Source organism: Mytilus californianus, unplaced genomic scaffold, assembly GCF_021869535.1.
Source record: "Mytilus californianus isolate M0D057914Y unplaced genomic scaffold, xbMytCali1.0.p SCAF_8, whole genome shotgun sequence".
Taxonomy (NCBI): Eukaryota; Metazoa; Mollusca; class Bivalvia; order Mytilida; family Mytilidae; genus Mytilus; species Mytilus californianus.
The window spans coordinates 70,406,862-70,422,324 of record NW_026262734.1 but is presented as its reverse complement, the minus strand read 5'-3'; the positions used below and the strand labels follow the sequence as shown (position 1 = coordinate 70,422,324).

Genomic DNA, 15,463 nt, shown 5'->3' with positions numbered 1-15,463 from the left:
CATTAAAGAACAATAACTCCAATAAGGAGTAAACTGATAATTATAGCCAGTAGGTTTATTTGTAGATCTTATTTTGCTGATCTTATTTGGGTTTTTTAAGTTTCTATCTAGCTATCATAATTTTTCAGATATTAGGCAAAAAACAACAAAAATCACCGTTAAAGCGTACTAACTCAAATAAGGGGTCGTCAAATTAATTCAACCCTTTCACTTATCATTTTTGCTTATTTAAGTTTCTATCTATTTATTATAGTTTTTAAGATATTAAGCTGAAACGCAAAAAAATAATAAAATCGTTATTAAAGTGCAATCAATCCCATAATGAGTCATCTGATGATTTTGACTACGTTGACTTATTTGGAGATCTTGTCTCGCTGATCATGTTTGCGATGTTTGCTATCTATTACAGTTTTCAAGATAATAGACAAAATAGAAAAAAATGGTAAAATTTCTCATTTAAGGGTAATAACTCCTACAAGATGTCGTCTGACAGTTTTGATGATAATAGACAATAGGTAGATCTCATCATTCTAAACATTTCTGCTCCGTCAGATTTTCTCTATTTATAACAGTTTTCCAGATAATAGACAAAACTTGCATTTAACACCTTTGTTCTATTTTTTATGCTTGACGGTCATGTTGGATCACAGGCGGGGTCATTGGACACTTTTTTTTTAAAAAAGATACCCTAATAATTATGATGATTATAATAGTGATGAGAAAAGCTCACTTGTCCCTTTCGGCCAGGTGAGCTAAAAATACTCGTTTATCTGTACTTCGACAAGCTAAACATTTATTTGACAGGAATTCACTTATACGCATTTACTATGCTTTTATCAGAACTATATTAAAGCATGGTGGTGTTGTTGGGGTCAACTGCTCTCATCATGAGTCCGAGCTTCTTGAAAAAATTCAAATAGAAGCTGCTAAAACTATTACTGGACTACAACGTATTTCCTCAAGACATAAACATAAACGTCGCTGGAGAATAGACGAAATAAACATAAGATTATACTGTAAAATATTAAATGGTATGATACCTGTATACTTATATGAGTTAGTCAAGTCATAATTTCCCAGACAAACCCCTTATACTTTGAGGAATGAAAATAATACCCCCCTCCCCCCCCCCCCCGAACGCACTTACTAGAACTAGCTCTTACTTTAATAGTTTACGTTACATATCTCAAGATACTTGAATAAATGATGATTAATTGCCTACACACCTAAATATACTATACATTCAGTAATTAAAACTGTAAATAAGTATTTGTTTGTGTGTGCTCATAAGTAGCATGCATTTTCCACTATATAATATAATTTTAAATACAGTTGTTAATATTTGATTTATACCTTGTACATGTAATATGGAGAGAGCTTTTATAGGCTGTGCTCAATCTTTTTCATATTTTAATGAATAAAATATGTTTAAAATCAAATCAACACAATTATCACAAAAATGTATATTCGAACATATATCCCAAATGCAGCATACCGTCATATGTTAAAAAAAAACTTTATATTTTCTCTTTGGTGCGTTTTTCTACCGTGGAATGATTTTATTTTTTCTCCAGCAGTAAGTATGTCATGCAAGGCAAGATAATTATGAGATAATCAACTTTCAAAACATAAAATAATTGTGTCGCGTATAATATGATTTAATTTTCATATGAAGCCGTCTGTATATCTGCATATAGAATAGAATAGAATAGAATAGAATATTTTTATTTCCCAAATCACAGGGCCCATAAAGGGCATAAAATCAGATACAATTGATTTACATAATTGGTAACAACAACAATAATAGTCACTTGAAAATATATATTTAGTATATTAGCATTGGTCAGAATCAGAGCCAAAATCCACACATATTGTGAATAAAAGAATAAAATTACATTATATGCATTCATTCTCAAATCATTTACTTGACTTAGTGTCAATATGCATACCTGATCTCCTTAATTCAAAACAGTCACAAATATAACAGCCCAGTTTTTCCATAAGAGTTACATTTTCTTGAGTCAAGAGCCATACAAATTTAGAAGATTTATTTAAATTTTTAAAATTATAACAATTGTCAGATATGTATTGAAAAAAGTCTTCCCTTTGAGTATCATAAAGAGGACATTCTAACAAAAAATGAAGCTCATCTTCAACTTTACCAAGTGAGCAATTTGAACAAAGACGCTCAGATCTTTCTATATATTTTTTTGAATATCTGTCTGTCTCAATTTTTAAAGAGTGAGCACTTATTCTTAATTTACAAATTGACTGTCTTTTTTTAAAATCCTGTAGTTCTAAATATTTTTCTTTTTTAAAACAATTTTTTATAGAAAAATAAGTACCAAGCTTCCCTTTTTCAGAGTTAATTGTTTGATACTTCAGTCTATTCCAAAATGTTAAATAACTTTCACATAGTTTATTTTTAACATACTGACATAAAGAACCAATTGATTGGTCAAAATTTGGTAAATCAATCTCTCTCTGAATATAATCTATACTAGAGTACCATGTATTTACATTAGAAATATGTAATTGTTTACAACATATGAATGCATCAAATAATAATCCTTCTTTCAAACCTTCCAGTCTATGACAATATTTTAACATTGATAAAATTATAGTAAAATAAATAGGAAATCTACCAAGCTCTGACATCACAGCTATGTTACTGGACTTTCTGTTTACACCAAGAATATATTTCATAAATTTGTTATGAGCTTTTTCAGAGGAATCCTGACCAAAAACTTTTTCCAATATATAATCATTATCTTTTTTACATGCAGCTGAATCAGTACGAAACATTCCCCATATTTCACTGCCATATAATAGTATGGGTTTAATTGTATGATCATAAAGATGTAAAAAAGTGGCAATACTAGGGTTAGATGATGACAAGCACATCTGTAGCTTAAAACATGCTTTTAAAGATTTGTTGTATAATTCATCTTTACACTGCTTGAATATACCACTAGATGTAAATGTGATTCCGAGATATCTATATAAGTTTGCACATTCTATCATATATGTGTGCGTGTGTGTGTGTGTCTTAAAATTGTTGAATATGAATTAATAACTATCTCGTAAAAAATATGATTTTTATTAACATAACTACACAGCTTGTGTGAATCCTGATCCCCGTTGCTTGTGTCATACAGAAACCTTCCGTTTTTCTTTGGAAAATGTAAATATGTCGTATTAACCATATGGATCAAATGAATCATTCACAAGTTACAAAGTGTGTGAAGTTTTAAATGTTTTGTTAAATTTTCTATTACTTAACAGAAATAAAAATAGAAAATTTGTTAAATGAGATGGATTCATCTTTTATCTATACATTCATGTAACTTGTTCTTTTCTCCACAATAAAAAAAACCCCACAAATATTGCATAAACACAAATAAAAACCCGTTATAAGGATAATAGGATCAAAATATACAATTGTCAGCTTGCTAACCAAATTGACATTTACCTCGTAGATCTAAAATTTGCAATGTATTTTTGATACAAGTCAGTTTGTTTCCCATAGTGCTACAATTGTATGACGTCATTTAAGTTCTTGCAGGAAAACTTGATGTTTAGTATGATTATATGCTTCCTGGATAAAAAAAAATAATCAGTTATATACAGTTACACTTATCTTTACCTAATCAATTTACCTGTTGTTTAACGATACAATAATCTACTTTTTCTATAAACAGTCACTTCCTCTTCCGGGTTACTAACAGTTGTGTCCGATTGATGTTATGTGCAACACAAACGAACACACATGGCAAATTTGATATTCAAAGCTGTCTCAAAAATAGTTTTATTCTTTATCATACGTTTGAAGCCTTCTGTCTTAAAGTTAGACTGTAAATATAATAAAATACTAAAATACCGAACTTCAAGGAAAATTCAAAACGGAAAGTCCATTATCAAATGGCAAAATCAATTAAAAGCCCAAACACATCAAACGAATGGAAAACAACTGTCATATTCCTGACTTGATACAGGCATCTTCTTATTTAGAAAATGGTTGATTAAACCTGGTTTTATAGCTAGCTAAACCTCTTAGTTCTATGACAGTCGCATAGAACTTCATTATATTTACAACAATGTGTGAGCAAAACAAAGACATAATGGGTAAAAATGTCAAAAATTTGGGTACAGCGGTCAACATTGTGTTATAATCTTAATCACTATAAAAACAAAGAAATATGTCAACAGAAAAAAAAAACAAAATGGCATATATACTAGTCAACAAAACTAATGATACACAAGTTTCAACTCAAATTATTATAAAATATAATAAATAGGAAAAATGTTTAATTATCCAATGAAAAACATTTATTTGCAAAGCAAATGCATATGATTGAAAGAATCTGACCAAATCGGAAAGTGAGAAAATACCGTGTTATTGAACACAGGGGTCAAATTTATTTTGCGGAAAATGATGACAAAAGTCGGCACTTAATTTCGAAGATGAGAAATAAGTATTTAAATTTCTGCAAAGGCATTCAAAATTTTAAGCACACCATGTTTAAGTTTAAAGTTTTAAATTTTGATATCGATTTTTGAATTTTTGGGTGAAAATACGATTTTTTAAATAACAAAAATTGCTAAAAAAAGAAATCGCGGATTTGCCTTAAATCAATGGTTTTGACATGAAAATAACACTGTGTAAATATTAGACCAATTGGGCAATTATTTACCTTGGTACAGTGTATCCAATTTCATTATATATGGAAAATACATTGCCTTGTATCGTTTCTTTTGTTGACTAGTATAGAAACTCTATAGACAAAGCACATACGGAAAAATGAAAGACAAGAATACAAATTAAAAATGATTGTGGGATGTATTAATACCGAGCCACGCCAAAAGGATATTACCAAATGGACTAAACAGTAAAGGTTAAAAATATAAAAAGACAAATAAAAAGAACACTATAACACGTAATTTTAAAAGATGATAAACAATGTCAGTACATTGTATCTGTACTTCAAGACCATCATGTTTTATTTGCAAAGTTGATACGTAATATTTATCAACAAGGTCTTGGTATCTTTGGAATCCGATGAACTTTTTTAGAAAAAGGATCCTGGTGCATTAACTTTCTGCTCAGACACTGATGACGTTTTGCAAAGTCTGAGTAGCAGTAAAATATACTATCTCATAAAATCGATGATTACAAGCAATCTCCTATCTTATTTTTTTTGTACCCAACTGAATTTACGATGACACTTTTTTACATTTCCTGATTGTTTCCTATTTGACTATTTTGTAGGGCACGACATAAGATATATACTTATCATTATATCTAACGTTTTATCCAATGATTTCAGATTACTAGTACCAGAACGTAGACATTCGACTAAATATTTGTTATACATTAGGTAGAAAATAATTAGTTATTGGTGTCAACGCCTTTCTGCTAAGACTTCGGAGCCAGTTTCGAAATATAGGACTTATAATACTTCTAAGATTGCCAATCTTATTAGCCCTATTACTATATTTGGAGCTTTCTACTTGTATTTTTCTTATCTATTTAATTCACATTAAAACACTTATCCCATGCTTCGCATCCATGTTCCAAAATTTGTCTTTTAAAAGCTATATATTTATGATAAGCTGTTTTTTGGAAAGTGTAAACTTTAGGTTCCTTAGTATATTTACCTGTTTTAATGCATGATACTTTGTAATATTATTTATATGGTTAGTCCAGTTTCCATCAGATGAGAATGCGACACCTTAGTAGATATCAACAATTTCAACGTTTTCACAATAAAATACAATTGTAATTGCCGACGCTTTGGTATCTTTGGGTTGCAATCTTCCACGCATTTTTTACCCATCATTCTTTAGACAGTCAAGCAATAACTTATTAGGTACACACACGACATAACTATATAATATTTCCTATCAAGACTTTTTATTCCTTTTTAATCAAAAAAAGAATACAATTTACAAATATATAATTGATGACTAGAAATACAATGTTTGGCAGTGAAGGCTTGGCAAACAACATGTCATATAAAAGGTTAAAGGAAATGGACGCTTTTTCAATCGTGCCAGAATTGCCGATATTATCAACTTTTGCAATGAAGACTACACATTTTTTTTGCTGACTGAATACATCGTTTTTTTTCTTTTTCTTTTCCAGTAAATTCTAATTGTATTATTCTTTCTTTCTATTCGCATTTCTGTATGTGCTTTACTTCCTACTCTGTCATTGAAATTCAGTAACGTTAAAATCTATTCCAAGACTTTCAGTGCGTAAACTAAAATTTCAGTAGCAATTCTTTCAGTGTACAAATGATTGACAATTGTATTTTTTTAAGTAATATTAGCTTATCCGAAGGATAATGGTTTTTTATTGTTTTCTGGAATTGAACTAGATGTTAAAAATGTCCTTGATTGAAGACGTGGAGTTGGGGTATTCTATATCATTTTACTATAAATATCCGCGATTTATTCTCATATGATGAGTACACATATTATTAACTCAACTAGTTAAGATCTGTTATATCTTGGTACTTTCTGACATAGAAAAAACTGCAAGCGTTCTTGGTATTTTCTGACATACAAAAGCCACAAGCATACTTTTCTATGCGTTTACCCGAACTTGACGTTGATTAGTACAACGGCATGCTACTGCCACTGGTTCCCAAACTTCGTCATATTTAAAATAACCATTTACACAATTGGTAACACGAAGAACCCGGCTGTAGTAATCTACAGTTTCACATCCAGCATATGAACTGTTTTGAAATGAACCATACGAATTGAGCTCCAGGCATTTAGAACATTTACATTTAGCTTGGAGAATTACTTCTGGTATCCTATTATCGTCTACATCCAAAACGAAGTAATGCGGACAAGATTCTTCTACATATTTATTTCTTGGACATCTTCCTTCTTTTGGGTCATCACTAATGTGTCGTTTGTGAACATATTTCTGTCCTTCATTAGTTGACCTTCGAACTGTTTGTTGTGTAAGATGTGTTAAAGATCCAAAACTATCGTGTAACCTTCTCTTAAGTTTACGAAAGAACTCAGCTCGTATCCGTCTCATTGTCCGTCTACTTGGCCGGGTACATTTTTTAATACTGGCACTTTCTACAGTCATTATGTAGTCCAACAGTAGAATAAAAACAATAAATGTAGAAATCTGAAAACATACATACAAGTTAAAGTTAGATCCGTAACACAAGCTTAAGAGATGAATTGTAAAAGTTGTCGAATATAAAAAAAAACAGTTGTGTTGTGTACGTCTATATAAGACAGCAACAAAAGAACACAGCAACAAAAGAACACCCCGAATACCGACCGTGCGAGGGCTTTGTAGCCAGTCAAGGTCGTTAAAAACCCCCATAAGCACCCCGAACAAATAAAAAAAAGTAAAGACCAAAAAACAAAGCAAGAGTTCAACATAATAAGCAATTGCATGAACGGTATGACATCGATCTAGACAAATACAACCGGAAGATATGCGGTAACCGTTTCTCTTTTCTTTTAAGGAATAAAACTCTACAATATATATCACGCCATTTACAAGTTTGCGTATTTTATTCCCGAAAAGCACAAATTCGAATGCATTAAATATGTAAATAAGTCAGGCGTGGCTATATTCATGTGTGACTTGTAATTATAACCGGCGAGACTTAGAATGTTGGAACTTTTGGAAGAAATTATTACAAATCCAAGTAAGTTATCAGGTATATTGTATAAAATATTGTATACATAACAAGGTACACATAACGTGTTTGGCTTTAAATGGATTTAGTGCATACATCAACATTTGATAATATAGGTTTATCTTATATATGGAATGGTCTATTTTGCATAATAATGATATGAATGGTATAGAAAAACAAAAGTAATTAGGTACTTTCTATCCGAACTGGTATAGTGATTAGGGTAATTTTACTAGAGATGAATTTTATCTCTGTGTAAGGATATATCATCATCTGTTAAAACTTGATAAAATTTATCGTTTTACTAAATGTATCCTAATATGTTCAAATATAAAATTTCCTGTCGAAACAGGAAGATGCGTTTATACATCCATGCCGGAATATAGGATTTGTCATTTCTGTAACTTGAATGAAATAGGTAATGAATATCCCTAATGTTTGTATGTAACAATGTTAAAGTTACATCTCTTAGAATACAGTACATTCCAACATATTGTACACGCCATTCATCTGATCTGTATATAAAATATATAGACTATTCTGACATCGGACTCGGACTTCTCTTAGACTGAGTTTTACTGTGCGTACTGTTGTACGTTTGATTTTTCTACATTGGCTAGAGGTATAGGGGGAGGGTTGAGATCTCAAAAAACATGTTTAACCCCGCCGCATTTTTGCGCCTGTCCCAAGTCAGGAGCCTCTGGCCTTTGTTAGTCTTGTATCATTTTTAATTTTAGTTTCTTGTGTATAATTTGGAGTTTAGTATGACGTCCATTATCACTGAACTAGTATACATAATTGTTTAGGGGCCAGCTGAAGGACGCCTCCGGGTGCGGGAGTTTCTCGCTGCATTGAAGACCCATTGGTGACTTTCGGCTGTTGTCTGCTCTATGGTCGGGTGGTTGTCTCTTTGACACATTCCCCATTTCCATTCTCAATTTTATTTTCATTATGTAATATTCAAGTCTTCAAGAATATAGCTATATTTTTGAGGAAATTAGAAAAAATAGAGAAAACTGACGTGTCAGCAAGGGCCCCGGTAGCACAATTCTATGTGAGATAAAGACACTGATGCATACAAAGCAATTTGTCAATTTTCATATATTTTGACACCAGTAATTAATTCAGGATGTGTATTCGATCAAATCCAAGCACTATAAAATGTATTTTGATGGGCTTTTCCGTAAATGGTGGGCAACGACATCCTACCGCAAGAAGATGCTTCTCAAAATTTCAGTATTTTTTTTATCAAAAAGCACGGTGTTGCCATTTTTTTTAACTTGTTTGTCACTTTGAAATAACTTAATACTCATATATATTAGTTTTTATTAAAACCCTATTATAAAAAGACATTTCTCAAAAATTGTTATTTTTATACAAAAAAGAAGTTTTACCCAAATTTAGGAGCTGAATTGCAACAAAATATAATAAGTAATATTATATATTATACAAAAGAACAAAAGAAAATTTCATAGGCCTCTTACCTATACTTTTGGAGTTTTTGTGTTTACAAAAGACATTTCTCAAAATTTGTGATATTTTGATAAAAATGAAGTTTTCCCCAAAATTAATGAGCCAAATTTTACCAAAATGTAATATGCACATCTACATATTATGCACAACAACTGTGCAAACTTTCATTGGTTTACTTATGGAGTTTTTGTGTTCACAAATTGTGACGAACGAACGGACGGATAGACGGACGGACAAAGTGAAAATTATAGGGCTCCTGCGTGGCCCTACATATTGTAAACAATAATCTGTTCTGTTTGATAAAACTTTATTTAATGATATATATTTGTATATATTATCTGCCATTTCCATTTCAGTATTCATGTATTGATTTCCCTCTTGAAACCTCTGTGTGTCTAAGACTTTACAATAAAGAATTTAAACTTGAACTTGAAAAAAAGGTTGAACCCTGGTCAATGAAAGTCAACTGAGCTTTTCAAATGTCATTGCGAATACAAAAAAAAACCTGCTAAAAATAGACATACTTAATCATTTCAGTCCCGGCCACACAATGCGCGTGTGTGTTCTATTACTTTATAATTCATTGTTATATATATAAGAATAAGGCTATCAACCAAAATTCAAATGAAGTGGATGTAAGCAATTAAAAGCAACCGTACGGCCTTCGACAATGAGAAAAACCCATAACGTGTAGTCGGCTCTAAAAAGTCCCGACTTGAAAAATATAAATTAATCCAATTGAGAAAACTAAAGGCCTAATTTACAACAAAACAATTTACGAAAAATAAATATGACAGACATGAACCAACGACAACCACTGAATTACAGGCTTCTGACTTGGGAAAGTCACATACAAACGTGGCGGGGTATAAACATGTTTGCTGGCTCCAAACCCTCTACCTAAACTTGGACAGTGGTGTAACAGTACAACATAAGAACAAACTAAAAAAACACTTGAAAAGGACTTAACTCATCAGATCGATACTGTTGTTGTTGTATAAAAATCAGTCGAAAGGGGCCTTATTCATCAGATCGATACTGTTGTTGTTGTATAAAAATCAGTCGAAAAGGGCCTTACTCATCAGATCGATACTGTTGTTGTATAAAAATCAGTCGAAAAGGGCCTTACTCATCAGATCGATACTGTTGTTGTATAAAAATCAGTTGAAAAGGGCCTAACTCATCAGATCGATACTGTTGTTGTATAAAAATTAGTCGAAAAGGGCCTAACTCATCAGATCGATACTGTTGTTGTATAAAAATCAGTTAAAAAGGGCTTACGTGACATATAATTGTTAACTTCTATGACTCGGGTGGAGAGTTGTCTTATTGGCAATTATACCACATCTTCTTATTTTTATATTAACTCATCAGATGGATATCAATCTGGAGCATTAACTCCAAACTAATATTTACACGTTTTTTTGATTTTTTTTGTTTGTTTTTTTTTGGGGGGGGTTATAATTTCTCTTTTCTTGCGACCCTTTATACACATCCGCCTTGATGTGGGTGGTATATAGTGGTGGGGAGTCTGTACCGTCGTTCGTCCTAATGTCCTACCGTTATATTTGCAATGCTCCTGATATGCTTTATGAAACTTTCAGGTAATCTTACTCACATGATGTTTCTTTATCTGAACTATTTTGGGATTTTCTTGTGTTTATCGGGTTTTCTTAACACGATAGCAAAAACATGTTGGTATCCAAATTCAACCATGTATATAAAAACAATTAAACAAACAAAATGGTTCTTTTTTATGAGAAGGTCGTTTATTTTAAGAAACCTTTAATGTGACAACCAAACTGCAGTTTTCAAGACATTTGCCATCAGTAATGATTTTTCACGAAACATGAGAGACCGTTCAACTTGATACGTTGATATTTTTTGTCACAAGTAATATGTGAAATCGTTACTTCGTTTTTGAAAAAAAACTCAATCTATGCCTGTTTGTTGTATTAAAAGAGGTGGTATCGACGAATGTAGTGTTTTGAGATGAAAACTGAAAAGCCGCTTAAATACGATGATTTTAAAGATATTAATGAAAAATTATGGTTCATGTCATTTTCAGTAAAATAGCAGAGCACAAGGGCGCATTACATTTGCGCGCAATAAAGGGGTTACATTTTGACGTTGGCGCGCAGCTTTTGATAACTATTGCGCGCATTCATTTTAAAGGTAACAGAGGTAAATATAAAGATAATTTTTAATAAATGTGTCGATAGTTATTAATTTTGAACATATTTATCATTTTAGATTATGAATATTTCATATTAATTCGAAAATGTAATTATATTAATTAAGTGATTATCCATGTATTTTTGTGTTTCTTGAAATTATTTTAAAATTTCAAATCCATCAGATATAACAAACTAAGAGGACTTGAAACATCAGCAGTTGAACGTAGAAGTGAGATAGAAAAAAACTTGAGTATTTGATGGAGTAATTCCGATAATATCAGAATAGACTCCGAGAATATAAATCTAAAGCTTTAATCAAATATATAAATTTTGAGAGAGGAATGTAATTCATTGTACTACTTTTCACCTGCAAACATTATGTGTTTTATCTTATTATGACAACTGTTTTTTTAAAAATAGAACATTTTTTGTAAAAATCATGTTTTCAAATTTGTCATATAAGGGGAGATAACTTGAATAACCTTACTTATACAAAGGAATGTCTATGGAATTTACCTATTTTGTTTTGTAGAAAGAAAACGAGTCCAGTGAACTCAATTTTTCTTTTTATTTTCTGTTTAATCTTAAAAATTCTTTCGTTTAGTTTTCTTACTATCACACAAAATTGGTTTTCCATGTATAATTACACACAAAATTTGTTTTCCATGTATTAATTACACACAAAATTGGTTTTCCATGTATAACTACACACAAATTCGTGCTAGTCATGATAGATTTTTGCAATCGCGAAGTGAATCAATTTGTGTTAATTGTGGCATTCAAACTCAGCGTCAAATAATACTGTTTCCCTAAAACTTTTATGCAATTTCTTTTTTTTTAGTTGAATTCGTCGGTCTACGACGATTCCAGGTTGTTTTGGTAAACAATTTCGATTAATCAATAGAACTTTTACCCCTGAGCATTTACTGACCCAGGGAGATATGAATATGAACGGCTTTTTAAGGGAGTTTTTGTCGGACCGATAACAATTTAACTTTTATATAAAAAAAAAACAATTATCACGAAAAGACGTTAAAATTGGCACCAAAATACCTTTCGTTCGTATTCTATATACAAAATGTACTAAATCCTTGTAAAAACTGTGTGAATCCATTTTTTTGGGGGGAAAACCGTACGAGAACAGAGACATTAAATATCACTATAGAAATACTGTAAACAAGAGAAAATGCGAAAATATTTTTATCTACATGTAATTCCGATAAAAACCCAACATTTGTTGGATCTGTGTTAACGGTTGTATCTGCCTAATAGTGTGTGATGTATGCTTCTTTCTAAAAGGTATTCATTCAAGAATAATTTATTTACACTTATACCCTGCGTCCACATTACAGTTACTCACTATAGCAGGTATGATCGTGCTTACCTGTTGCAAACGAAGTCTCATTATCAAATGTTTACCTGAACTATAGGTAGGTTTCTATTTATACAACATGTACATATTGTACATCCTGATTTTCTTTTTGTTCATTTGACAAATGGTCGTCCATTGAAAGATAGCATTTATAACTTTTTTTTCCCTAAACAAATACTTACTACTGGCTCGTCCCTTCCACTACTTTTGACCAATTGAATATATAAGAAATAAAGCTACAATGCTCCCCATTAGATATAATGAATGAGATTTCATAGGTAAATTGAAAATAAAATATAAATAGTTTGGTGTTATTCAATCACAGTAAGAAGCTATTATTTGATTATACTAAATTGCTAATAGTATCGGAGAAATATGTGATCTATATAAAAATAAGGAGGTGTAGTATGATTAATAATTGAGAGAACTATCCACCAGAGTTCAGATGAAGTGGATGTAGTTTATTAACCTTTTTAATATCTTTATATATACTTCAAATAAATCATTCTTCGTATATAGAAAAATATGTAAATCTCCTTATTTTTATATATTATCATACCGCCTCTGCCAGTCTTGAGCCGTGGGTAATATTAAATTTATTGTTTAAGACATATTTCATTTTGAAGCCCTCATTGCAGTCTGTGCTTAAGAAATGTATTCAAAAATTTCTTTGAAAATCCATTGAATGAAGTCAATATTTAAGAGTAAGATTTTAAAAGCAGATAAATACTTTGATGACTCGACATTTTATTTTAAAGATGAAAAAGAGGGACGATAGATGCCAAAAGGATATCCAAACTAATAAGTCGAAAACAAACTGGCAATGCCATCATGGCACAAATCTCTATGGATGAATTCCAAGCTTACAGCTTAGCTTTCATTTTATCTCAGTCATTAGTTTAGAACCTTTTATTGTTCCCTTGGCAATGAACTTTTATGGTCGAAATGCTAGATCTATTTCTGTACCTTGTAATGTTTACTCTGTTTTATGTTCGTATGCTTTTCCTTTTAGTATACGGGCGTTTTTCAATAAAAACGTGATTTCTTGTCCCAGCCACTTTTAAAAAAATGTGATTGATCTTTACAAGTAATTTTTTCTGCAGTTAATACATTGAATTAGATTTAACATTTGTAAGCAAAGAAACATACTATTTTTAGAGGGATTAATAAGATATTGATTCCTGAATGGTTCAAAATAACCAAAATGACATGTCCCTAGACCTCCTGTTCAACATTCATACTCTAAAATATTGTAAAAAAAGGTAGAAATAAATGTTATTTTTACTTAATATAAGTTCTTTAATTGTTCAAAAGTATGTTTAGAGCCAACATATTTTATTAAACAGTTTTTGACAAAGGATTTTTAATTTTAGAAGGTGTGTCCCTTGACATTCCTGACAAAATGTCCACTACGAAACGAAGTCATTAAATTTTGCTAATAAACAGTTTTATGAAATCAATGTTTGCAAGAGATATAAACATTAGGGTCTTACAAAAGAAGTGATGCTTTTATAACGGCAGTTAAATTGTTGGCAAAAAAATTTGAGCACATCAAATGGACCAGAGTGATACCGTATTTTTGTTAATGTCCACTACGAAACGGGTCAAATCTCCTTTAGTAGCTGGTTTTAAAATTATGAAAAAAATATCAGTGTACAGCTTAGTATGTGCTTTGATGAATAGAATCATTCTTGTTACTATTGCAGTATAGGGATTGTAGGAAAAAATAAAACATGTGAATATGTCCACTACGAAACGGTCACCTACGAAACAAGTATGGAAGAAAAACGTTTCGTAGTGGACACTATTACTACCATGCAGTCGTTTTTTACTCTTTTTTCAATTATATTCGTGCAAAACAATTAACAAGGGTTAGTTTCATGTAATTTTCAGTATGTTTTTATCAACATAGAATAGGGTTGATGTCAACTGCGAAACTTTTTGTCCACTACGAAACGGTTTTGTCAACTACGAAACTCATCAAAATGTCCACTACGTAACGTGAGTTGTACCTTCATATGTGAAGTACTGTCTAATCTTTATCGATAAAAAATGGTTCTTCAATTCAGATAAAAATGAGATCTTTCTAAACGCACATCTTATTGCGTTTTAATGTCTCCTATAGACATTTCAGTTTGATTTACTTTATATACTAGAAGCAGTTTCGTAGTGGACAAATGTCCCCTACGAAACAGTACATAAATTATGAAAATAATATCATTTTAAAGAATATTTAAGATTGCACTTTTTATTTACAAACAGGTCTATAATAGAGGTATTCAAAATAACTCTTGAAATAAAATTTTAGACAAGTTGATTTTCCATTTTATTTAGGTCTGAAATTCACACTTTTATTGAAAAACGCCCATACACTTGTCCTATCCAGGATTTTGCAGCTGAGCACAAGACTTGATAATCTCGGACCAAAATTTTAAAATATGCATTAAGACAGATTCCCAACTTTCTCTTATGACTTAGATATGCATTAAGACCCTCTCTCTCTCTCTCTCATAACCGAGTCTCAACTCTGAGTGACGGTCTACATAAAAGCGAAGTAACAGAAAAAAATGTCCCTTCCTTGAGTCAATCTTTGTGAGATAAGAGTGACTTAAAGTTTTACTTATGGAAATCTAACAGGGACAAAGACAAAGACAAGAAGAAACAGTCCGGGTTAGGAAACTGAAGCCAAGGCACAATAATGCTGGTGCGAATATGTATGAAATAAAGATTTCGATATATGTATAGATAGAAAGAAACTTGTT

At 31.2% G+C, this 15,463-nt stretch overlaps 1 protein-coding gene across 1 annotated transcript; it reads right to left on the bottom strand.

Annotated features, from left to right (window-relative positions):
- Positions 1–5,384: 5,384 nt before the first annotated feature.
- Positions 5,385–12,734, bottom strand: LOC127712179 (uncharacterized). Its single transcript, XM_052218482.1, has 2 exons — positions 12,714–12,734; positions 5,385–7,153 (listed from the first exon to the last, which is right to left on the bottom strand). Exons 1-2 carry the CDS (start codon positions 12,732–12,734, stop codon positions 6,590–6,592), a joined length of 585 nt encoding a protein of 194 aa, XP_052074442.1. The 3' UTR covers positions 5,385–6,589.
- Between the last annotated feature and the right edge of the window lie 2,729 nt (positions 12,735–15,463).

Excerpts from the sequence above, each read along its gene's own strand:
- LOC127712179 (XM_052218482.1), bottom strand. The coding sequence starts at position 12,734 with ATGAGACTTCGTTTGCAACAG. Across the intron at positions 7,154-12,713 it reads TGAGACTTCGTTTGCAACAG|ATTTCTACATTTATTGTTTT; the intron begins GTAAGCACGATC and ends GTATGTTTTCAG.